Here is a 27,090-nt window from a genome sequence, read left to right as displayed (position 1 = left end):
TCTGTGTTTAGTGTATGTGTATGAATGTTGTCAAATAATGTTTTTATTCTCTTCCTTCGTGTCATGCACATGTCTAGTGTGTTTTGTGATGTTTGATTGTCAATTATATTAATGACCAGTCAAATGTTATGTGCTATTGGTGTTCCAGAATGAATTTGTGAGATAATTCCAAGTACTGTGTATTATCGTATTCACATTGGTCACAGTTGCGCACCAACTGCATCAGCTGATATTCACAAAAAGCATTTTTCTACCACTTATTTGAATAACCAACCTGCTGCTACTGCGCAACTTGTTCTAAACCGTGAACACGCTCCGAATGCATTCTAAGACTCTGGCCAATGCTAAACCAGTGCCGAACACCATCTCCCATCCATCTTGCATTTAGATTTCAGCACCAATGTGAATACGGTACTACAGTTATACATTTCTCACCCTGAATATCGAATGCATATATTGATTTGAGTACATGTTTATGGAGAAGTGGATAATCTGCATTTCTTAGAAGCATGTTATTGAAAGATGTTGAAAAGGTCTATGATGAGTCACAACCCATCAAATGTTACCAATGTAGGGATCAGGTATAAAGTTTGTAATCGAGAGTTGTTTTGGTTTTTGTTGTTATTCTGCAAGTGAAATAAACGTATGTGACCAAAATTGGGCTCAAGTAAAAGAGGGGTACTTTTTACAAAGAATATAATTATCATAAAAAAGACAGCTCCAACCCACCCCCCCCCCCCCCCAAAAAAAAAAATGGTTTTGGGATTTGAGGGATTCACGGAAGTATAGACTACTTTGAGATACTGTATGATCCTCACAATGCAAAGATTCATTTATTGCTTTTGTTGATGAATATTTGGGGAGGATGGTAGTATGATTTGCTTCATGATCAGCTGGTAATTATGCAAGTAGCACTTTATTAGTGACAAAATATAATGTTTCTCTTATATTTCCTATGCATGAGATGGATGAGTTGTTTAGGCCTATAGCAGTTGTTGGGGATTGGAAATAGGATAGAAAAGGAAAAGCAATCAAGAAAATGCAAAGAAAAAAATTTTAATTGTTCTCCTGTGTTGGCTGATCAATAATGAGACGAGAATGGTGTCAGAATCTTACATTAATCGATTGATTGATCAATCGATTTGATTTTATACATTATCTGTATTAGTCCAGTATTTGTGTTCTCTCATATGAGTGGATCTAGTCATGATGCATGATGGCCTGATATATTCAACACTCTTACATGAATATATATTAGATATATGGCAATTTTATGCTTGTTTTTTTTTTTTGGGGGGGGGGGGGAGGGGGAGGGGGTGGGGGAGCAGAGGGAGCTTCCAACATATGCATACCGACTGATCCCAAAATGAGAATCAATTTGATATGAATATTGGTCAACTGATTGTACCAGCTTTTCTAAAGATAAAAGATGCTAGGATAGCAACTCTTGCTGGAATGGCAACTTCCCATAGCAACAGCCAATCAGGAAGCTGGATTCTTGTCGTTACCATGACTATTGTCATTCCAGCTAGAGTTGCTATCATATCAACTTTTTGATGAAATGTGGCCCTGAACATTTTTTTTGTTTTTAATAGAGGCATATGGTATGAGAGCTGCTTAAGTGTTGAAGAATGGAATTATATTGGTTTAAACATGATTGAAACTTGTGACCAATTCTGTGTGTACTGCATCCAATGTCTTCATGCAGAGATTACCTCAGAATGTACATGTAGCAACTCCTGAATGATACCAAAATGCGATGTTGTTATTGCACGGATCATGGTGTAGAATTGGGTTTATAATTGTACCCTCATTTCCAAAAGACAAACTTCAAGGTCAAAATCTGAATTTCTCAATGTAGTACATGGGTGCTGGGATAAGTCTAAATTTTTTGAAATGTGCAGATTGATGGAAAAAAAAAAATAAGCAACAGATTCTGTAATCCCAGAGATCTATAGAACTGTCTTGCTAACAATTTTTCAGCAGGACAGCGAAAATGTCATCTCCTTTTTTTTTTCTCTCTCTCTCTTGTTAGTAGCTACTGTCTGTCACAACCATAACTATACAAAATTAGATTATTTTGATATTGATACATGCATGGCAATAATGCAGCAGGTTAAAACAAATCTCTCCAAATTTGTAGGGAAGATTAAGGAAATGCCATCCCGTGAGATTTTTTTTTACATACCAGTTACCTGCCTTTAAACATGGCACATGGGCCAGGGATGCATTGTGTAAGAATTGGTCACAAATGATGCAAAAGTAAACAGTTATTCAGCATGATGCTATGTTTGCACTAACAGTGGCAAATCCTTGCCATATTTTTCCCCCCTTCTCTCTTTTGTTTCTGTTATTTTCTATGTTTTGTTTTTGCGCACTGGCTGGGGGAAAAATTACCTTTTTTGTGTTGGATTTTATTTGACCCAAAACCAAAAATATGAAATCCCTGCTTCATGTCCAACGCACGCACACTCTACTTGTTGTACTACTACTACCACTACTACCACTTCTACCTCTGCTCGAATTTTGCTACGACAGGATCAGGTTTGTGGCATCTTCTCTTTTATTTGTTACCTTTTCTTATTCTGTACCTTACTCTTTTATTTTTTGTTTTGTGTCATCGTCCTGACTCAGCGTATATGTACAGTGTATTATTTTATTTTTCCTTGATTTGTTGTTTTACCTAGCAGTACATAGTGTATGACTATTTGCATTTCAGTTATTTGATTTTTAGTTTTATATTGTTTGCATACCCATCATAACTTTTTAATCCCACCCTGTAGAGCAGGCTATCTAACATATATATGCTATTACCCATGGCCGTAGAATGCCTTAATGTGATTCTTTTGTTTTCAAAAAATAAAGATAAAGAAATAGATGCTTACTTTGCTGAATGCATGAATACTTTTAATATACTAAGTACATGATGTCTGTACGTCTAGAAGTTTAATGATATAAATAATCTATTTAGATACTCGATGTCAGTGTGGTCACAGCTTTTATTCTGTTAATAATGATAACAGGTAGAAAGTATTATATTGAAGGTTTATATCTGCTTAATAGTTTTTACTCAAGTTCACGTTTGTAAGCTTTCCTTTTATACCCCATATGAGCTTATCTACATGTCGTTCTGTATACCTTTTGCCGTTCTTATATTCCTGTTTCCTCTTTTATTTTAATATCCCCTGAGACTCTTTTTTTTAGAAAAAGACTTTGTTTTTCATCTGAAGTGTTAACCTCACATCTTCATTAAAGAAATTTGAGGAACAAGATTATTATATATATACACACCATGAGATGAGCATTATATTCTGAAGAGTGAATTTGCATGAAAGATGATTGGTTAGAACATGTACAAGACTTTCAAAGTTGTAAGCCACAGTACATGTAATTCGCTTCATATCTACAATGCTGGATATATCAATTTGTATTTTCATTGCTTGATTCTGGGCAAAAGATTTGAAAGTTCATCTTTTCTTGGGGTTCAGGTCTTGTCCCATTTCTCCCATGTGCCATCTACTTCTGAGCAAAACTGGCAAAACCATGACAAAAGTGAACTATCCTGAGTGTTCGTTCTGTTCACATTCAAATGCTCAAAACTTATCACCAGAATTCATCAGTATGTGTGTTCAAGACAGCTTTTGTTTTGAATTGTTGAAAGCAATACAGCATTTCTTTGTACCTTTTAGTAGCCAGAGAGTTGTTTGGCAGTTAATATGCAAATGCAAATTATGGACTGATTGATAAACAGATTGAAACTGGAATATTTGTTTTACTAACCTGAGGAATTGACTGTTTGTAGATTCAGAATTTGCTGATTTTTTACTTCTTCTTCTTTTTTTAATGCCTCATTGTGGCTTGATTCGGGAATGTCTTCAGAAAGCAATGGAGGCCAACAAGAAGAATTTTATCACAGTGCTGGACCCGAAGAAGTCCAATGCGATCAACATTGGCCTGACGGTGCTGCCGCAGCCCCGCTCCATCAAACAAGCAATCCTCAACATGGACAGTATGGTCATGAACAAAGAGGGAGTAGAGGTGGGTCTGGCTAATCAAGACTATGACACTTTTTCCTCCAAGCTTTATATACTGTACAGCTATGTTTACTTATGTAGAAGAAAGACTTGCCCATATTTCTCATGTCTCCAGGGGGGCGTTTCATGAAGGAACTTGTCAGATAAAATATCTGACAAGTCAATTATATCCGACAAGTTTTGAGAAATTCTTTCGTCTGATTGGCTGATTTCTCAAAACTTGTCGGATATAATTGACTTGTCGGACATTTTATCCGACAAGTTCCTTCATGAAATGCCCCCCCAGGTCTGTAGGAGGAACATAAAGTCTGCATTATTGTGGTTTATGATATATATGCAGGAGACATGATTAGGCAACTCTCATTATAACAAAGTCCTGGAGGCCAGCAGTGTTCTTTCATTATATCAAAATTTCATCATAGCTGAACAATGAAGTAGTAGTACAGTACATCAAGATATACATATATACAGTGTAAATGATAATTTTGAGACCCGAATTTTCACTTTCTTATAAAGAGAATGTTATTGGAACTGAGTTTGTAGATGGTAGTGTATTGTACTACATTGAGTACTACTTGTTACTCACACGCTGTTTATGGCCTAAACCACTCTCACTTGTTGGTTCTTTTTTTTTTAATGTATACATGGAGAGGATTTAACCTAGACGCATAGTTCCATTCAATGTCTTCATCCTAACTGTAAATTACTCATTGCTTCTTTTATATATGAAATTTTGATCAAAGTGTAATTGTACATAATGTGTGAGCTTGCTTGTTTCATCTTTCTTCTCTGCTATTTTCAAATGATGAGAAATATAATATAACAGGGTGATTTATACATTAAAGGGACTGTACAGTACTGTTTGAGGTGAGGATTCAGCTTGTAACGTTTTGCGAAATATCTGGAGGTCACTCTATGAATATTAAAGAGCATACAATTCTTAGGAGAATCAAAAGTTTATTTGATGAAAATCGATTTTGAAATGACTGAGATATCCAAAAACAAGGTAAAATAAAAAGATCCTAATAAAAGTCGTTGCCTGTCACATTTTATTAGGATCGCTTTTTTGGATATGTCAGCCATTTAAAGACCAATTTTCATCAAATAAATGTTGAATCCTCGGAATTACATGCTTTATCATATTTCATAAGAGGTTTTCTCATTATCTCACCAAGAAAATGTTATAAACCTGACGTTATTAGGTCTCGACCAAAACTATACGATCCCCTCAGTAGTCGTGGACAAGTGGCCTTTCATCTTTGAAAGAGCTAAAACTGAGGAGGAGACAAAGTTTTGATGGTCTTCTCATCCCGTGCATGTCTCATGCAAACCTTCGTGCATCTGCAGAAACTGCTGACCATGGTTCCGTCGGAGGAGGAGACCGCCCGTATCCAGGAGGCGATGGCAGCCAACCCGGACATCCCGCTGGGCTCGGCCGAACAGTTCCTCCACATGCTGTCCACCATCAGTGGTCTGGAGGCGAGACTAAACCTCTGGCTCTTCAAGATGGACTACGACAACATGGAAGAGGTATTAAAAGAAGCGCCCTCACCCTCTTAGTCCCACCACCATAAAATCACGTTGGCAATATACGTACATGAATATGTTACCAACAGGACTGGTTAAAGACTTTTAACTTCACTGACATGAATTCTCTCTGTGTCTTCTCAGACACCTCCTCTCCTCTTTCAGTCAGTATTGATTACTAAAATATACATTGTGAAATTCATAACATTTGCATGCACCTTAATATGTTTGTACATGTATGTTGACAGGCGACTGATACTGCTCCAGATCAGACACTTTTCAAGTTATATTTTTTTACGTCCAAACGCATCAGTGAATGCAGGCTATACCTAATGGATTATCACAAATTCTCCTGTGTGTGTACGCTATGGGAATTTTCTGTAAAAGAATGTTAGTGAAATAGAATGTGTTAAGATGTCATCAAAATATCAAGGTATACCATCTTTCAGGATGGTTTTGAGTTGTTGCAGAGGCTTTGCTGCTGTAAACTTCAATACGTTGTATGCATTATTATTGTTCATAGTACAATCACATGGCTAATGCAGGGAGGAATGAAATTGTTATATTGACTGCAGTGACATCATATCAGGTAATATGATTCAGGACTATGACTTGGCAGCTGACGGTGCTAGAACAAAATGATGTGTATTTCTGTAGATGTAAGACCACTTAATGTACTGTTAAACTGCCTTGCGTATGGTTGTAATATAACACTTGACACTCCCTCAGGAGTGGCATGGGAATGTCAAGTGTAATATTGCACCTCTTTTAAGGCAATATCTGTATACACTTTCTTTAGTGTCAAGTTCAATCAGCTTGAGTTATGTACTATGATAAAGTAAGTATCCACTCAGTGGCCACCTGATAATGGATGTACACTGGACTCGCTCTCTGACCTTTGACCCCTCACAGGAAGTAGCAGAGCCAATGGCCGACCTGAAGAAGGGCATCGAAGATCTCAGGCATTCCAATACTTTCAAGAACATCCTCTCCACGTTGCTGGCCATTGGAAACTTTCTCAATGGCGGAAGAGTGAGTGTCATTGTCATCTTCATTGTTAAAGCGATTGACGTCTAAAACTTGTGCTGCCAGTATACCTTGTCTGCGGCATTCAGATTTCCAAGACCAAGCTTGACTAGAAAATGACCCCAGTAGAAAGGAAATGGACCCTGCGTAAATTGTCAAAATTTTAACCCAGTCAGTGTCAGGGGAAACTTCACTCTACAAGATGTCACATGGTATCACATCTAGTAGATCACAGAGGGTTAATTGTCTTGTCACTCAGTGAGGTGTAGAGAAATACTTCGAGCACAACAATTCTGAGTTTGGAGACAGTGAATTTTGAAAAGATGACTCCCAAAAAAAATATTAACATGCACAGTATTTCGTTGCAGTTTGTGTCAGTGCGGTTTTAATACTGCATATCCTGAGTTTTGGGTTTTTTTTAATGACACTAGAACCATATTTGTAGGATCCATGGTATAGATGACTGTATGTGAATTACATTTGGATGGCTCCCATGGTTTATGCTAGTTTACACGTGTACTATTCCCAGAGTAGCCTGTGACATACTATAAAGTGATGTGTGCCAAAGATTTCAGCAGATGTGTATTTCATTGAGAAAGCTCAGGCCATGAAGATAAACTTTTCTCCTCAAAAAAAACCCCCAAATAAATAAATAGATAAAATAAAAATATCCAACAACTTGCAGCAAGTTTTTGGTAAGAAATCTTTGAAGAGATACACTCTCGTCATACAAGTGTATCTTGTGCCCTATGTTGCAGGATTTATCGAAGAGGAAATTTAAATTAGTAAAAATTATTTCATTCGTGGACCAGCTCTCATTTTGTGTTATGACCATGAGTTCATATGCATCTTTCTCTCTCTTCAACTCATTCATTACAGACGGTAGGTGCCGAGAGCTCACATAAAGTGTATAAACAAAGGTCAAAGGTCATGGAGCATGTCCACTTTCTGTTCCTATTTCTGATTCACATTCCAGCGCACCAACCTTTTGCTGAATCAGTGCCTGACCTGTAGGGGTGTAGAATTAATGACTATACACAATGCATGGTGTTCATGACCTATAATATGCAGTGCTGTGAATTTTAATACCATATCAAGAAACAATACAGAGTGTGAATATGTTGTTTACAAATTATATGATTGGATTTAAGTATACACTGTGAGGAAAAATTATTCCTCAATTAATGGACCTGTCAAGTCCTCAAATCCACATTTATGTGGATAGTTGCTGTATCCAACCGTTGAAATTTGTGCTATTCATGCATTTTTAGCAATTTATACGGTAGAGTTAAAATTTTTCTTTCATTTGGGCATTAGTTTGGTCAAATACCATGTAGTATAGGTTGTGTTGTGTCCAAGAACTACAGTGAATAACAAAATTTGTGTAGAGTCTTGCTGTTCAGTGGAATTTTGTCAGTGTTTTTAGAGTGAACCGCTCTTGTTGGAACATACTAGGGTGTAGGTTGGGAGAGCAATTCTTGCAGACTTGTGTTTTGGTATTGTTTTGTTTCAATTTTGTTTTTATTAAGGTTACTGGTTTGTCAGGGGTGTTGAGGGTGTGGGGGACGTATAGGGAGAGGTGTATTGTTGTAATGTTGCATGGAGCCATGTTGTGAATACCTTACCTCTTGTATACAGTATTCACAGTGACAGTAATGGAGAAGGAAAATTCAGGGGGGGGGGGGGAAGAGAAAAGAAATATGTGAATGTACATGTAGCTTCATGCAAAATATCTGGCCCCTTTAACCCTATTCTAACTGGGGGGGGGGGGTCAAATTGACCCCCCCTCGACGTTTCGTGCCACGATTTTGCAACGCACAAAGATTTTGCCGCGTCGTTTCACGACTTTTTTCATTGAAGTCTCCCACATATTTTGAGACCAAATTTGAGACGTCCAGGCACACTGTTTTGAAGTTACGTAATGTTTTGCATATGCATGTCAACCAAAAAAACAGCTCAAATTCACGATATCGTGTGCAAATCCAATGCGAATTGTGTTTTTTGGTTAAATTGATATAGATTAGATTATTTCAACTTTTAACCATTGAAATTAATTAATTCTAGTGTAGATAAGCCTAAAAAAAGTGCCTGCAACAAATTTTGGCAAAAAACAATAGAAAACAAAAGGTCGAAAAAACAACAAAATACAAAAGAAATTAACAAAACAATAAAAAATTCGATTGTGCTATTTTTTTACACAAAAATTGTTTGATGTGTCTTGAGGAATTCTGACACAAAAATTTAGCAATCCTCCAGTCTTTTTAATGGAGTTACAGGTGAAAATATGAAATCATGCACAAATTTGCATAATTAATTGATCAAAAATAGAAAGGCAATATTTTTCTATTGTATGACCATGTAATCTTGTAGTTGACATCCAGCTCTATCTTCAGGCAAAATTTTGCGGCGATCGCGCGATCGGCGGCCGAGATCTGAAGGGGGGGGGGGGGGTCAAATTGACCCCCCCCCTCAGTAAAAACTTGGTCTCAAATAGCCCAGTTAGAATAGGGTTAAGGGCCTAATCAACTGAATGTCTTGATGGGTGGAACAATACCAGAAACTCCCCTCCTGATTATTAAGAAACTGTTTAATACAGAAGCCTGAAGGCTTGGTGATTAAAATTCAGAATCTTTTGCCCAGCAAAGGACTGAAATATCATCTTGTTGATGACAAGTTTCACTTTCAGTCAGCTATAGAATTGATACCAAGAAACGAATGGACACCTAGTGTAGGTTTTATTCCTGTTCATCACAGGAAGCCATTTGTATTACATCACAATGTGATATACATCTTGTGTGGTCTTATTCTGATGTGTTTTTTTCCCCCTTTTCATTGGTTGCATGTTGCAGAAGAGAGTAGTATGACACAAGAATCAATGTGCTACCATATAGACATTGTAAACATCCCATTGTAGAATTACCACAAAATCTCTGGTAACACATAGCTGTACTCAAAGGGGAATTTATCCCAAATACAGATGTAGATCCAGTAAAAGCAGAAATATCAGTAGAACACATCTCGGTGAATTTGAAGAAATTTGGGCAAGCCATTTATACCCCATATTCTTACCTTTCTAGTTTAGAGAAAAGAACACTTGACTTAACCTCCTTGTGAAGGCAAGGATAAAATGTTACCCTTATGTCAATAACAAGGCAAGGAAATGTGTGCTTTTGATTTTTTGTAAAAGGTAATTTTCTAGAACTTTCCTTATATCTTATGTGTATTGTTCTACGACTTTGACATCACAAATTGTTGAAGTCTTCTTATCAAACAATAACGGCACACAAATTTCTCCAAAACTTAGAAAATTCATAGGGGATTGCCAGAGTTTCCTCAAACTTCACTGATGCTTTCTACTATAATATTTCTGCATTTAGTGAATCCATTCGTATGTTTGCAGTGAATTCCTGTGAAGACTTGTGTGTGAATTAGCATGAGATTACATACTATCCCTACGCTTACGGCCAAGACAAACATTAATATTTTGGTACAGCTGCATGTTCCAATTAATGACTGACCTGTAACACTGACTGACCCATCAATTTTTTTCACTCTCTCTCTCTCTCTCTCTCATTTCTTGGAACGATATTTGTATTGAATGGCACGATAGGCGGCGGGTTTCAACCTGGAGTACCTGAGTAAAGTTCCGGAGGTCAAGGACACCGTACACAAGCAGTCGCTGCTGCACCATTTGTGCGCCACTGTCATGGAACAGTTCCCAGACAGCTCAGACCTCTTTTCAGAGGTTGGCACCATAACACGGTGTGCCAAGGTGGGTTCCTGTCCAGATATGGGCATATGTGTGGTTTCTGTGTGATTATTACCTCCACCAAGGGAGGAGGATATGTTTTCATGGCCGTTTGTGTGTTTGTCCGTGTTCAAAATAACTCAAAAAGTCATGAACAGATTTGGATGGAACTTGAATGAAAGGTTGAGAATGACCCAAGGAAGAGATGATTAAATTTTGGTGATGATCCGGAAATTTTTATGAATTTTATGAAGGATTTTGGATATTTTGGCAGGTTAGGGTAAATGAACTTGGGAGTTCAAGCTGCGCATTTTTTAGGTTTTCATATGCGCACTTAAGTGCGCGCTCTAGTTTCTGCTGGGGCGAGGCACACTGCGCAGCTGAGGGTTGATGACGTAAAAAAAAAAGGCATCTATATTGGGAAATTGGGGGCGATTTTCAGCATGCATATGTGAGGGTGGAAATCACTGATCTCGAGAATTATGGAAGAACAAGATAATTGGTGGAAATTAGCTGCTTGGCGGAGGTCTGCACTCTCAGAGTGCTTCTCTAGTTTGTGAGTGTGTGTGTAATTGTGTGTTTGTGTGTGTGTGTATGTTAGTGTTAGTGTTATGGTAGTGTTTATGCAGCCCCTTGTGCTGTGACATACGTATATATCAATATCTGAAACCAATAATGTTCACCCTTTCACATACATGTATCTTATTCTGAGAAATTCGCAAATGAATTGAATGTAATTGAATAGAGCTGTACAAATGGAAGCTGATGTTAGCCTATGTTATACACTCCACACCAGTGCACTTTTTTCTATTTCAATTTCCTTCCAAATATGATTCGGGCTGTGTTTATGTGGCTGTGCAATGTAGCTCATTGCACTGTGTTTATTGTGTAATATTGTTATCTTGGTACGGGATAGTTATTTAAGAAAAGTTCAGACCTTTTTTAAATATCTTTAGTGTTTATTACTGGGGGGGGGGGGGGAGAGTTAACAATATTTTCATGAAGTGAATGTTGCTGTTACCATAACAACGTTTCTTTTTGATTTAGTGCATGCTTAATAAGGTAAATTAAAGAGCCCATTTTTTTTTGTGAGTGGAAGCAAACACAGTTTCTGTGATGTTCCTTCCATTGTATGTGTGTGTTTGGCTCAGGTGGACTTTGACCAGCTGACCATCAATCTGACCAAGCTAGAAGAGCAGTGTAAGACGTCGTGGAACTACCTCCAGGTCATCACCAGACACGAGTCTCAAGTGCAGAGCAAAAACAAGTGAGCATCAAAGATCCAACAGCTCAGTAACTCGCAAATGTTACGCATAGTGCTGTTCACATGAAACTTACTGAAGACCAGAAATATTAATGTGCAATATAATTTCGCAAATTTCACAAGAGCAAAGTTACGCAAACTTAAAATGCACATGAAAGTTCTTGTCTACACTATATGCATTGAATGCCAGAGGCAATTTGCCAAAATTTTATTGTCGCGAAAATGGTTTGCTTTACAGAGAGCCAAGTTATGTGAAATTAAAATGCACACGAAAGTCCTTGTCCACACTATATGCATTGAATGCCAGACACAATTCACGAAAATTTCATGCTGCGAAAATATCTTGCTATATAGTAACTACAATGTACATTTGTACTTTAATGTTAACTGTCTGGTAAGCTAGCATTAAATGATAGCAGTGCTCCAAGGGCATTGAACTTCAAGTTGGGAACCGTGTGAATAGAACAGTTAGCTAACTTGAGGTTGTATGACACTCCTTACCAGGAGATTTCTTGTGGTTAGGACTTGTGCAGAACAATGATAAAGATGTGTGTCTGTTAAATGCAAGACATAGAAATTTGATTTGACATAATGATAATTCAACTTTATTGACTGTTCAAGATGTAACTTGTTAACTATCGTTTACTCCCTTTTTTATGTGTTAGTAATTATTTGACAAAAATGATCAATAAGATGATGTATTAGGACTTTAGAAAGTAGAAGGAAAACAGAGCTACAGTTCGACCTCGATTATCCGGCCATGTCGGCACCGGCGCTCATCCGGATAAGCGAATTGGCCGGATATGGGAGACACAATGTTAATGTACAAATGTATATAGCTGCCGTCCAAGCTGCCGTCCCAGTGCACTGGCAGCTAGGCAGGTAGCGTACCCCGCAACGGTGGTTCTTATGGTGAATTTATAGATCATGACTGCTTACTTTTACGATGATAATGTGGTGTGAATTTATGTTAGTTCTGTTGGGACTATTGTAGGTAAATCATGTGAGTTTTGTAGACATTTTAATTGAGTTTAAAGTCACTGTTTTTTCTCCATTTTTGGATGAAAAAAAAAAGTCCCTCACAGCGTGAACGCGTCCAGATAATAGAGATTTCCGGATAAAAGGAGGCCGGATAATCAAGGTCAAATGTATTCCACAGTTTTTATACTTCTATTTGGGTGCCTTTATTATCATTTAGTGTTCATTATCTTTTATCATCTGTCATTCATCTCTCCTCCACAGACTACACGACTTTCTTCAAGACTGTGCAAAAAGAATAATAGTACTCAAGATTGTTCATAGACGAGTTAGCAATAGGTAAGTAGATCTCTGTCATATTAATATGAATCTATCAAGCTTTATTGAATAAAGTCCTTTGTCTCATGAACACCATTAGAGTCATATAGCTCTTGATAAGTACAAATGTGTGTACCTATTATGAGCCTAAAGACATGTGACAAATGATTCCTAGTTCACTTTGTGTTTATGAAACTGATTTTTAATTGGTTTCTATTTTAGGTAGAGATTACTACTCGGTGGTTTCCGTTTGTTGTGTTTCCGTTGAAAAGATTCGGTACCGATATATCACATCCTGAAATATACTGGACCATTATTTGACTGTGTCCTTAGGCAGGGCTCGAAACTGTTTTTTTGTTTGTTTGATTGTTTGTTTGTTTGTTTTTTTTGCTGATGGGCCATTTGAGCCACTAAAATCTTTAAATCTGAGATTTTGATGGCCAGAAATAAACACATATGTGACAATCCATCTTGAATCTCATTTGCCAGATCGGGTCACTAAAAGATGTCCAATTTTAGAAATTTGGTGGCCTGACATCAATTTTTAGTAGCCCGACATCAATTTTTAGTGGCCCCAGGCCACTAATAGTTAACATCTTTCAAACTCCAACACAACTGCTGGTTTGTTTGTTTGGGTTTTTTTTCCCTTGTTTTTGTGCAACTGTCACCATATTGCTTCTTCTCTTACCTCCTTTTCCGCCTGTCATTTCCTCATCTTCTTCCATGCCCTCCCTTCCACCCACCTCCATTTCCCATCCTACGTACTGCTACATCTGATCTTCTGTAGATTTAACAAGTTTCTGCTGTACCTGGGCATGAGCACCAGCGCAGCGAGGGACGTCAAGATCAGTGATTTCTGCCGCATCATCAGCGAGTTTGCTTTAGAGTATCGGACCGCCAGGGAGCGCATCATCGAGCAGGAGAAGAAGAAGGCCAACCACCGGAAGCGCAACAAGACGAGGGGCAAGATGATCACAGAGGTCAGCAGAGAGGGCGCCCTACTATTAAAATGAGGGCCAGGATTCAAACCTTTGTAATTGACACATACCTCAGAAAAATGTATGAATTAATCTCTCCAGCTAAATGTTATGATATAATGATGATTTCAAGTGTGAAGTAATTTTATAGGTGAGAATACTGAGAGTGTTTATGTTACAATTATTAGATTTACATGTGAAGATACACTTTCATGGCACTCTTCCACAGTTACTAATATGAAGAAATGCCACATTCTTGTAGTTGTATTTTATCAGGCAGTGAAAGTGCAAGTACAGTGAGTACTTGGTGTTTCAGACCAGGTATGTTTTAAAACTATGTTTAAATTGTTCAGCTCTCAAGTGTCAATAGGGAGCTTTAGATTTAAGACGCGCGGACGTTCAGAGGGAAAAAAACATGTTCTGAGCAGAAGCGTGCGTCAAGTCGATCTATTTTTAGCTTGCGTCGCCTGAGTTTTTCACTACGCGTACTGGGCTTTTTTTATGTCCGCACAGTTTGCAACGTAGAGAACTACTCCATACACTGATCATATGGGGGCACGATTTTATTTCTTAATACGTTGCGTCCCAGCGTAATCTAAAGCTATTTTTCAACGCGACGCAGGGGAGATGAGAACGTCCAGCGCACTCGTCTCAAACGTCCGCGCGTCAAAATCTAAAGCTCCATATTATCAGATGAGGAGGGAACAAGTTCCGTAGTTCTGGAACAGTAGAGGAGAAAGGTGCATGGCCAGCTAGTTTTTGATGGTTGCACAAAAGTCACTGAAGTTGATAGTTGAGTGTATCTTTAATTGGAATGTCACACAAGGCACTCCTCAGTCTACTCTGGGCACTGTTTCATAAATGTTGTCAGCTCTGACAAGTTGTTAGTCTATTTTACTTACCCTAGTAATAACCGGTGACCAGAGCTTTTCATCCAATCAAAACCAAGGATTTTTACTGAAATTGTCAGAGACGACAGCTCTTTAGGACTTGTACTTTTATGAAACAGTGTCCTGGTGAGCTGTTGTTGATTATTTTTAGACCATTTGAAGCTCAAAGGGTTAATACTCATCTGATTTCTTCCCCCCCCCCCCCCCAAATCCTCCTGCACAGAACTTCTCCATCAGTAAAGACAGTGTAGAGGATGCGAAACTTAAGGAGCTGCTGAGCAGTCAGCAGGGCACGGCGCCAGGCGATGAGGCTCTACAGGGCAGGCAGCGGGCCAGACCCTCGATGAGTGAGTACCGGGATGCAGGGCATTGGCTACTAGGTGTGTTAAAGTAATAAGGGGACCAGGATATGAGGGGCACCTGCCTTTAGGTGTGGTAGCAGAGAAGTAATGGTTGGTTGGGTAATGGCAACTTTTAGGGTAGTGTAAAAGAAGTAATAGGTGATGGGGATATTAAAGGGGCCAAATGCTTCCAAAGTAGGTGTGGAAACAGGGATGCAATGACACATAGGGATAAGAGGCAATTGTTTTAACCGTAATCAGGCTGGGCTTTTTTGGCTATGCTAAAACTACAGGGGCCATATTCTGTTCCCTCCCCCCCCCCCCCCCCCCTCCTGATTCACCAAGACGCTGCAAATTTGGTCTCAAAAGTTGCTTGAGACTCGAACAAAAAAGTCAAGAAGCCTCATGATGAGGCCTTCTCGCATTGCAGAATTATTGCACGCAACGTTGAGGCCCCTGCCCTTTAATGTTAAGGTGCTGCAGTAAAGAATTAATGAGTAATAGGAATAATAGACAACTGCTTTTACTGCAGGTGTGTTAGTAAAGAAGTAGTGGATGATAGGAATAAGGGGCGATTGCTTTTAGGTGTAATAGCAAAGAAGTAATGGCTGGTGGGGATATTAGTGGCAACTGGTTTTGGTAGCAAGTACGTGATAGGTGGTGGGGATAGACAAAGGGAAGTATCACATTGTAGATTTTGGTATCATTTGTCATTGACAGAAAAAGAGATGCATGGTGAGTGGAAGGGAATTATATGATAATTTGGGCATGAGCATTCGGTGCACAATCTTGCCAGCAATGGAAAACGTACCGAGTATGCTGAGCTGACTTGTGATATTATATCTCATACATATTCAGAATAACAGGAGACAAAAAAAAATGCATCAAGAGTCTATTTTACAAATGCTTCATAACTGTTTAGTCCTCAGAGATACAGTGTATCTAATTTTTTTATTCTCAACTAGTTTCTACCATTCCTAGGGATGAAGTTTTCCAAGGAATTCAGTTTGCTAACACAACATATTCCTGTTGATAATTAAATGCTTGTACAATTTATTCTATGCTGCATCTTGTATAGGAGATTTGACTGGGGAATGCAATCTACTGTACCAATACAATGCCTGATTTTTTTTTTTATTTACTTCATTGTTCAATAATGATTGATTTGGATGAATTGTATTTTCACTGATTATTATGTGCCTGAGAATGCAATGGGATTTCATTGATAAGCATTCATTGTTTCCTCTTAAGGACATTGCTTTGCATAATGTTGATAAAAAGTTTTGATACCAGTGTCTTTCAAAAAGCTAATCAGGGTCATGACCTGTCTCTGTAGATGGTTCCATTAGAGACAGCAGTATTATTTAGTGAAAAGAATTTGAATGTACTTCCTTTTGCAATAACTTTCCAGTCATTGATGTTTTATTATATTTTGCGTGCTTATGCTGCATATCACAAGACCTCATTGTCCCTTATGCTATTCACTTGTACTGGAAATTAGAACTTGAGCAGGTGTGACATACTTGTCAAATATCAAAAGTGGTTGTTTTTGGCAGAAATCTTGAGCAAATTAAAGTTTAAAAAATGCGGAGTTACAAACCAGAACAAAGCCCTACATTTTCTCAGCTGGATTCAGAATCAAAAGATTGTGGTAGGCTGTTCAGTATCACCCTTTATAGGAGAGTGAAACCAAAATATACATGTATATGTAAATCGAGGGAATGCAGCAATATTAGAGGAACACATCAGCAAAATTTGAGGAAAATCTGACAGCCTGTTCAAAAGTTATGAAATTTTAAAACCTGGTGAACTATTCATCGAAAGCGTCCCTTTTAATGTATAAAGAAATATTATGTAAGGATTAGAAGTTTGTTTCCATCAGATTGAATGAAAATAGAACAAAGATCTGTTTATGTATATGATTTATAAAGATATATTCTATATGTAACTTGCATGAGAGGAAACAATATTATAATTGCTATTTTTAACTTGGTAACAATAGGTGCATATTTCTTACCACAAACTTTCTGGTTTTCTTTATGCATCCCCCGTCTCGAAAACGTTATGCACGTGTGTGTTTGCATGGTGCCTTGCTATTCTCCTCTGCATCAAACTTGTGCATCGGTCTCGGCATGGCAACGCCCGATCAGGCCGGCTGAACGCGAGCATGACGGCAGCCGAGGAGGCCTCTGATCAGCAAACTGACGAAATGATCCAAATTCTTGTCAACACAGCCAAGAACGCCAGCACGCGCTCCGCCCCGCGAGAGCGCAAGCGCACTCGCAACGCAAATCGAAAGTCACGTAAGTAGAAAGACCCAGGGCAGGTGTGGCAACAGCGTGCATCTTGGATCTAGATGGTACATGTTGCATTTAATAACACATGCAAATCAATTCATCTTTATTTTCTCTTTTTCCCAATAGTGAGATTCGCCTTCTTGAGGAGAAATATTCCTGAATGTCAGAGAAATGTGAGGAAAATATTGATGTTCTTGTGAAGTGTAAATGTCACAAATCATCCCTCTTCAAAATTTTTTCTGTCAAAGTTTAATATCGGTCTGGAATTCCATGTGACATCCAGTATTTCATTATTCCGTACATATTTAAAGGGATCATTTTGGTTGAGACCTAACTTCAGGTTTCTAACATTTTTGGTGAGACAATGAGAAACCTCTTTAGAAATGTAAAAGAGCGTGTAAATCCAAGAGGGATTCAATGTTTATTTGATGAAAATTGGTTTTTAGATGGCTGAGATATCCAAAACAGAGCAATACTAATACAAGGGGGGACCCACCCTCTATAAGGATTGCTTTGTTTTACTTTGTTTTTGGACATCTCAGCCATTCCAAGAGCGATTTTCATCTAATGAACTTTGAATTCCTCTTAGAATTGTATGCTCTGTGCTATTTCTTAAGTGGTTTCTTAGTATCTCGCAAAAAGTTAAAAGCCCAATCTTCATCTCCACCAATACTATACCATCCCTTTAAAGTGGTATGGTTGATTACTAAACACAAATGCGAGAGGCCTGGGGCTTTGGAGAGGAAAAATGCTGATCCAGCAATTTACGAGGAAGGGATGATGAATTCTCATAGATTTTAACATTCATAGATTAAATCTTGCAGCAGGGGTTAATGATTGCTGAATGGCATAGTGCATCTTGATCCTGCAGCCATGCATGCTCCTATATGACAGGAATGCAGGTGATTTATACATGTACTTGCCCCCCCCCCCCCCCCCCCCCCCCCATGGCATCATGGTAGACTAGACACTCAGTAAGCCATGTCATTGTACCCTTGAAAAGGTTATCTTCAAAGGAGAAAGTCTTCGATGGGGTATTGGATGGATCATTGTGCTGTTCTAGCAACGAGTCAGTCATAAATGTCAAGGTCTCTTTTTAAAAAATGGCACCCCAAAAATAAGGAAGGAAACAAAAAAAGAATCAAAGTCAAAGTTTCATGAAGCATTTTGTCCAACAAAGTTGTCGAACATATTTGTTCTGAGCCAATCAGATGCACGGATTTCTATAGTTTGTAACAGTTTGTCAGAAAAATATCTAACCAAAACGCCTCATGAAATGCCCCCCAGGTCTTAAAATACCCCCAGGATATCTCACACACTCCAACACCTTGCCCCATCCCCCTCCTTCTCAGTAGGTTGGTCCGTTGTGGAGGGTTGCTGGGTTTGAGGGATGTCTACAACTTGAATTTTGCACAGTAATGTGCTGTAGTTCCCCAACTTTAGAAGTATTCCGAGTTTTGGGCAAGTGACAATTGAAGAAGCTATTCAAAGCCTTAGGAGATAAAGTAAAGTCAATCAAAGCACCCATCACTCCTGTACTCCAGCAAGTTCAAGTATTGTAGGCCCAGTCGTAAAAAGGGCAAGACGAAAGCTCACCAACGGGACAAAAATATTGCATGGAAACCACACCGTGATATGCATCTTTTAGAGCAGCCATCCTACAGAGAAACAGATGGAAGGATTTAAAATTATTTAGACAGTGAGCAATAGTTTTGAGATCTCCAGTCAGGCACCAGCAAAAGTTTTTATCTGTACCATTTTAAAAGTTTGGTCAGATCTGAATGTATTTTGGGGGTCCCTAAGCAATGCCATGCTCTTTCGGCATCAGATTCTTCACTCTGTAGTTGTGTCATGAAAGCAACAAGCCATGAATCCCTACTTCAAAGAATTCAGACTGATTATACGACTGCTATTGAACACTGCTTGTAGATCATAAAGCTACTTGTGCATTGATGAAGTTGGAATCACTCGCACTGTGGAATCCAAGGACTTGCTTCTTAAGCGTACTTGCACCAAATAAACCCCTCGTAAAGGAAACATTGCGTTTTTGCATTATTTGTGATATACTCACTGCATAAACTAGTTAAGATGTGCATAGAGATATATTAAATGTTTTGCATTGCATAAGTTTGTTTGCATTTATTTCTTTATGCCCGACAAATACCATTACTTAGTGCATGAAGATGGTTGTAAAGTTTAGAACCCAGGTCATTACAAATGCATTAAGAATCACCGAAGATAATTAAACTCTACCTGAACCAAACATGATAGAAACTTTTTGTTATCACTTTTTGATAGTAAAATGTTAAAGTAAATCAGCAAATCATCAGCATTACATAGAGTCTTCAGAAATGAGAGAAATCTCATAACTGTAAACTTCGAAGAGAAGCATGTTTTTTTCTTTCAGCCATCACATGAAGGTGAATGCATCATTTTTGTTCAGTATTGCAGCAACTTGAGCAAACATTGTTGCTGTAAGTCTGAGCATTCCAGAAATGCTTCATGCAAAAGATTTTGAAACTGTCACATTTCCTGATCTCAAGGAAGAAAGTGCAGTATCTATATTAATTCATATCAATTTTTCTGTGGGTTTGTGTGGATCTTGTAAAGTGCTTTATTGTTTTATCGAATTTAGGTCAACTATTTGTTGGCTTAATGCTCTGAAATCGATACTAGGTCAATGCTTTTAGTTTTGTAGTTATTGATTACTATTTGTGTAGCATCACACATATCTCAAGACTACTGTGTATTTTAGACGAAAACATAATGAGTATTAAACTTTTAAATGAAGCAAACAGGAAGAGAAGAGCCTAAAAATATTGTCTTCCACAAGCGGAGCTAAGTTCATCTCTATTCTACATTTGCCATCGCAGTCAGGAGAACACTGAAGAGCGGACTAACGGACGCGGAGCGACAAGCCCTGGGCCTGGTAGCTCCCAAGCCATCAGAGGTGCACGTATGATAACAGCTTGTGGCTGGTGTCATGTGACCTTGGGAGCGGACCAATGAGAGCGCAGTGTGGTTGGACGGGTCACAGATGAGTCTTCCGAATCCTTCCGCTTCCCCGTTTTCGCCAAGTTGGTGAGAAATCACCACGTGTTCCAATACAACAAGTTCCAACATCATCATCAAGGGGGTCGTGTTACCCCCCTTTGGGGTGCGACTGAGGAGTCGGCAGGATTGGAAGGGTTAATCCCCGTTGACCGCCTGTTGCAATGTTGGTCCCTGCCAAGCTTCAGCCAGGACTGCTTTCGATGCTCCCTGCCGTGGATACCACGCCGCATTCTCATACACATCTAAGATCAGCTGGAAACAAGGTTGACCGTGTGTGCTAGCAGCGGAAGTGGGTCGGAGGAGAGGGCACGGCGAGATTCCACAGAGGTCAGGGGTGCAACATCATCTCAGTTTATATATAGTTCAATCGTGACAGTAAATTCACAGTGCCATCAGAAGGTGAAGAGATGTGGTGTGATGAGAAGGAAAATGTTGATAATATCTGTCCCAAGAGTGTGAAAATTTCATGTTACCTCAGAGTAATGTATTCTTGTATGAAAAAAAAAGAAGAAAAAAGCCAAGGCACAAGTTTGCTAGAACCCTTATTGTCACTGCATTGATACTGTACTAATTGAATCAAATTTGCCTGGAGACAAACTTCATTCTAGCATTTTGTCAAATTTCACCCCCTTTGGTTTTTTTTTAGGAAGAGCATGTAGATGTCTTTACAAATTTTAACACAACCAGTTGGACTTGCTTCCTTGCTGTTCATAGTGGAGTCCCTAATTTCTTTGCACTCTGTCATCACACCTCTTCTAAGTTTAGTGATGCAGCAAAGTTTGGGTGCCGAAGCCCTGTGCTCAGTGTTCGCACCCACCAAAATATTGCCCCTTTTTGGTCACACCTCATTACTATGTATGAGGACTCCTCTTTGCAATAATGAAGACACACTGTAGTGTCAAGAAGTGTTTATTCAATCTCCCTCACTGCCAGCAGTCACTGCCAGCAGTCACTGCCAGCAGTATAACTCGGTCCCATAATGCACCACTGTTGCATCCTGGGTAATTGGCTGATCCAGGCATCAAAGGGGTATTCTCGTACCATCTCTGCATGATACATAGACCTTTTTTTTCTTTTTCTTCTTGCTCCGCATCTGTACGGGACGCAAACATTGTGGCGCTGTGCGCGGGAGGGATGGCGCTGCAATGTTTGTTGAGTTTTTAGCTTGAAAGCACAAGGCAGAAGGGTCTATCATAGTGAAACCACTTATAAAGTCATGACATTGTCTCTGTATCGGAGTGTTATACTGAATGAATCCAAATCTCTCGTGCATGATATCGCTATTGCTGATCTTCATCTTTGGACAACACTTTTCAGGAGTACAAGTCACTATGCAAACTTATCATTTCAATGATATCAAACTCTTGAGAATTTCCATGGAGTAAATGAACAAGAACGGAAACTTCAACAAAAAAAAAATGAAAAAAAAAATCACTCTGTGTTGGAACTGTGAGTTCATCGCATTAATTTTAAGACATTTTTATCATTTCTTTCTTTTTTTTGTGCTGAAAATCTTGTAAGGATAAAGGGAGAGTGGGCTGGTTAGGGTAAGGAACAATTGTTTGTCACAAGAATATCCAAGAATTGTAGACTTACGGGAGGCGGGCAAGGACATAGGTCTGAAAATTCTGATGAAGTGCCTAAAGTGCATAGAATCTATTGGCCATTGCGTGACAGAGTGTGAATCGGCCAACAATTACACAGCAACAAATACAACAGAAGAAAACAGGAAAAAAAGTGCTCATGGTAAACGTGTATGTGAGGAAATACTATCATTTTGTAAGTAAGATGTGAAGGAAATGGTGCGACTGGTGATGAACTGTGGAAAAATGGATGTATGAAACTATTTGGTTTTTCATTTTATGTATATTATCAGGAGCCATCATACACACGTGTATATGTATTTCTCGAAGAGATCTATATGAGGGCAAGTAGTGGTGTAAGAAAGCCGTAGTGTGCAATGTTTTGATTTCCGTGTATAAAACATTTATTAGTGTGTGTCTCATTTCCTTTCATCGTAATAATTATGAGGTTTACGGTAGACTATGATTGTATCTAGTGATTCACCATTTTCAACGGCAATGTTTTTTTCTTTTTTCTTGAGAAGGAGGAATATATGTTTATATCATTTTGTCATTCATCATGGAAGATAAATGCATGTGTTTGTTTCCATAGTATTGTTTTAGGTGCTTTTAATGTCAGAACTGAAATTCTTTTGTCCAATTTGATTCATACTGGTACAAGTCATAGAAAATGAACACTTCTGTCACTGTCAAACAGTGCTGAATGCAACTTTTGTTATATTGATTTTTATGAAACGTGAAAGATTTCTGCCTCTCTAAATTGGTGCATCATAAAACTGCAAGATCACTATGGCAGTGCCTGTGTCTATTCTTCCTACATTTTTCTTCCCTTCAAAAATACATATGAACAGAGAGACCACAACTGGTACCACCGTGTTTTCTATGGAGTTTTTTTTTTAAACAGATTTCGAACAAACAATGAAACTTCTTCCTGATTCATTAGAGCTGATTTTAATGAGATTTACTTAATTCATGCTCTCATGGCTGATTTCAGTTGAACTTATTACATTTTAAATTTCAGAAATATGAAGGAATATGTTTGTAATGGTTGCATTTAGCTTCTTTTATATGTCTATATAGGTCTCCAGACTATGCAAATTGTGTCCGAAATGTTATGAATGTTGAATTTTTATATGAACTTATCATGGGACTGTTCAGTATCCACTCACAGAGTTTTGATATCATGATGGTGAGAAATCTAGCATCGACTGAAAGTAGATAACGGTACAACCATTCATGCAGTCTGTCTCGCAGAGAGAATATGGGTTTCAAACAAACAAAGCAAAGTGCTCAAAGCCAGTATTAGCTGCTTGCATAGCCTTGTAGTTAACTCTCTCAGCCCCATCTGCCATGTGTTTGTATACAAAGTCTGTAGGATTTTAGGCTCATGGTGCTCAGAGGGCTAATGTGCAGACTAATGACTTTGGGGAGGAGTTAGATTAGTCTTTGTACAGACTCAGCCAAAATGTTTATAATGTGGACATGAAATTGAACCACACAACAAGGATCTGCACAATCATGCAAAACTAATCTGGCTTCTGTCACATCGTGTTTAGTGTTAGCTTGCTTTGTTCCCGCATATTTATGTGTGCACCACCCCACCACATGTGAATCAAACAAAATAAAAAAAGATTTGAAAAAAAAAGAAAATAATGTTTATGATATCCATGCATGGAACATGTCATAGAAAAAGAAATTGATTTGTTTCCATTGTAGAATTTTATTTCAAGTTGTTTTTTCTTTTGTTTTTGCATTCCATTTCCATCTTACCTCCACATAGCATAAACACACATTTGTGTTAGGTTGCATGAATGTGTTTGTAACAAGCTGACCGACCGCACATTGTTACCTGTTATCTGTAAGTTTCCCTATCACTCCACAGGAATGTCAGATCAAATTTAAAAAGGGGCAAAATGAATTCTTATATATCCTAATCAGTGGTGCAGTGTCACAAAAAAAAGAGAAAATACTGTTGAGTATAAAAGAGGACAGATATGAATGTTTAGATGCTGTAGGTTTTGCAGCATGTGACATTAACTTTGATACATGACATTTTGATATGTTCTGGGGGTGGGTTTGGGGGATCCGGAATAGATATTACGATGATTTTTAACATTATTTGAAATGATGTGAGCATACTCTATTGTTGATGAATAGATATGAATGATAGGAAACTCAAGAGTACTGGGTGATGAATTTCGTCTAAATTGTATTAGGATATTATGCAGGATTTGAAGGGAATGGCCTAGAAATGGTAATCAATTGTATTCCAAAATACTGATTTCAATGAAATTGTCCCTTCATCTTATCTGTTTGTTTGTTTTTTTGTCCAGCTTTGTTTTCCCTCATGGTAATACTTTGGGAAGTCAAGGTATCCGAATATGAAACAAGGGAACTCAAAATTTTTATATGCCACTGATATTGTTCATTTTATTTTCCTTGGACGTTTGGCTCTTGAATAATTGGTGAATTGCTTTTGGTATCTTATCAGAAAGGCCTAGATGATCTTTGCGGAATCTGTTTTGTTACGTGAGTCATTTGATTTGCTCCAGGAGCCTTACTGCCAGTGTGTACAAATGATTGTACACACGACGCTCATGTGGCATAATATGTCAGTGAGTGTAATCCAACCTTGTGATACAATCTGATGCATTGTATTTATTTATTCTCCATGCGCATTTAGCCAAGTCTCCTAGATATACTTCTAATGTGTAGAATGTGTGCAATTTTGATGTGCAAAAGGGAAAAATAGAAAAAAAAATGCCTGTTTTCTCAGCCTTTTAGATACTTTAATTGCTTGATCCTTGAAAGGCAAAGTTGGGTAATCTGTCCTTCATTTCATGTTTTCTTGATGCATGTTTATTTGTTTTTGTCATACTGTCATACTGAACATTATTATGTAACATAAGAGAAATATTTGTAATGTCATTATCCCATGATTAAAATCGAAGAGAAAAAGAAGCCACTAGGAATCATCACATTTTAGAGTAATATCTCAATAAAAACCATGCGCTTCCATGATTTTTTTTCTTGAAAGAGAGAAGATGTTTTCCTGTTTGTCATTTGTGAGCTGGAGTTGTCTCTCCTTTTGTGTTTGTGACAAGAACATTCAGAGCTGGCAAAGCATCTTCCATACAACTGGAAATGTGTGCGTACCTAAATTTCCATAAAGTATTCAATAATTTTTTATTATTATTATCTAAATTTGTTCTGAACCAGATGAAAAAAGGTTGGCTTCCACCATTTTACCTCATCCTGACTGCTGATGAAGAGTTTTGCATTGATCACCTGTGTTTGTTTATATAGTAATATGCATTTTATCCTTCAATAAGCTTATAATTATGTGTATACATGTATGTATGTATATACACACGTATGCACACGTACTTGTTCACTGCAAAAGCTTGGAATGTGTCCTTAGATAATGGAATTCTAAGTCAGTGTATGCAAATAATCATAATGATAATCAATGAATATAGCTGTATAATGACTACCAAAAATATATATTTCAAAACTCAACCTCAAACCAAAATATGTCTTCAGATATTCTGTTCAAAAGTGCAAATTGTATCAATAGGTTGAATATCATAATATGGTATATTATTATACAAATGATGCACAGGATAGAGTGCGCTAGTGGAGATGTAGCTCACTCTCGGGTATTTACAATGTAGTGCAACATGCACTCGGCTTCGCCTCGCGCATGTTTCACAATTGTAAATACCCTCGAGTGCGCTACATCTCCACTAACGCCACGAAATAATCCTGTGCATCATTTGTTTTATAAAATGGGTCGAATACTAACAGCATTTTTCACGTACCTTTGTGGGTCAAGATGTCCGAAGATGTTCGTCCCAAACATTTACGCACGTCGCACTCGGAAATCCCGCACATATAAGTACTATACGTTTAAGAATATACGTACGCTACACATGTTATGCACAAGATTGACAGCGCGTATGCATGCAATTCAAAGGAGCCGCCGCGCGCACAGACGATCGGCAATAGGATTTAACACGCAGTGCAATGGGACTAAAATAACCAAAGCACACGTGACTCATTTCAGCGCTTCCTATTGGCTACATTCTTGAACCCATTTTATAAAAGATAATATTTGCACTAGAATATACAAAACTAGTACGTTTAAATGTGTGTTTAATTTTGGCAAATACAAATTAGCGCGCTAGTTTTATCGCTCTGATCGAGAAAATTTCTCGAGTCCAACTCGGGGAAATTTCCGAAATAGCAGGATAATTAATGTGAATTAGCGCGCTGTTTGATAATGTTCGGGCTGATGTGAATAGGAAATGAAATAGCGCGCTAATTTGCGATCGCGAAAAATATATCGAGCTTGGATTTTTATCGGGCTGATGTGAAAACGCCTATTGTTCATCGTGTCACCAAGGAGGTTCGAGAAATGGAGTCACAACAGATTAGGCGTTTTCACATCAGCCCGATAAAAATCCAAGCTCGATATATTTTTCGCGATCGCAAATTAGCGCGCTATTTCATTTCCTATTCACATCAGCCCGAACATTATCAAATAGCGCCTTAATTCGCATTAATTATCCTGCTATTTCGGAAATTTCCCGAGTTGGACTCGAGAAATTTTCTCGATCAATCAGCGCGCTAATTTGTGTTCACATTATCAAGTAGCGCGCTATTTCGTGATCGGGTTAATTCCTAAGTCAGAAAATAGCGCGCTATTTCGAAACATCGGGCTGATGTGAACCTTCTTATTATTCGCTTTGATCCCATGCTCGAAGCCGCCACTCAAAAATATTTGAAGTATGTGTCAAACTGGATCTGCCGCTCAGATGCGAAGACAATTGACTCGTGTCTCATTGCATAATCACCAGCCAATTTCCAAGGAAGATATGTCTTTGTGATGGTAATTACTTTTCGCTATCCCTACTTACAAACGATGGGCGGTAGACAATGGTATAAAGGCACGGGTGCGCGCGAATAGAAATTGCTCAAATATTGCTGAAATAGATATCAAAATTACTCGCCTGTACGTGTCTGTACGCTAATCTGACATATTAATTTATGA

At 38.3% G+C, this 27,090-nt stretch overlaps 1 protein-coding gene across 1 annotated transcript in view; it reads left to right on the top strand.

Annotated features, from left to right (window-relative positions):
- LOC139736144 (FH1/FH2 domain-containing protein 3-like) overlaps window positions 1–22,900 on the top strand; it is a 184,544-nt gene extending 161,644 nt beyond the window's left edge. The window contains exons 33-43 of the mRNA XM_071646877.1: window positions 2,304–2,544; window positions 3,880–4,038; window positions 5,382–5,564; window positions 6,474–6,593; window positions 10,198–10,359; window positions 11,487–11,602; window positions 12,842–12,916; window positions 13,683–13,875; window positions 14,986–15,109; window positions 17,254–17,406; window positions 20,274–22,900. Coding sequence (XP_071502978.1) covers window positions 2,304–2,544; window positions 3,880–4,038; window positions 5,382–5,564; window positions 6,474–6,593; window positions 10,198–10,359; window positions 11,487–11,602; window positions 12,842–12,916; window positions 13,683–13,875; window positions 14,986–15,109; window positions 17,254–17,406; window positions 20,274–20,362 — 1,615 coding nt within the window. The 3' untranslated portion in view covers window positions 20,363–22,900. The remainder of the gene's footprint in view (window positions 1–2,303; window positions 2,545–3,879; window positions 4,039–5,381; window positions 5,565–6,473; window positions 6,594–10,197; window positions 10,360–11,486; window positions 11,603–12,841; window positions 12,917–13,682; window positions 13,876–14,985; window positions 15,110–17,253; window positions 17,407–20,273) is intronic.
- The last annotated feature ends 4,190 nt before the right edge of the window (window positions 22,901–27,090 follow it).

The sequence above is a fragment of the Diadema antillarum genome, unplaced genomic scaffold, assembly GCF_040938485.1.
Source record: "Diadema antillarum isolate AM-2024a unplaced genomic scaffold, OU_Dant_1.0 scf00000028, whole genome shotgun sequence".
Lineage (NCBI taxonomy): Eukaryota > Metazoa > Echinodermata > Echinoidea > Diadematoida > Diadematidae > Diadema > Diadema antillarum.
The sequence above is the reverse complement of the archived record's forward strand: the minus strand, read 5'-3'. Positions and strand labels throughout refer to the sequence as shown.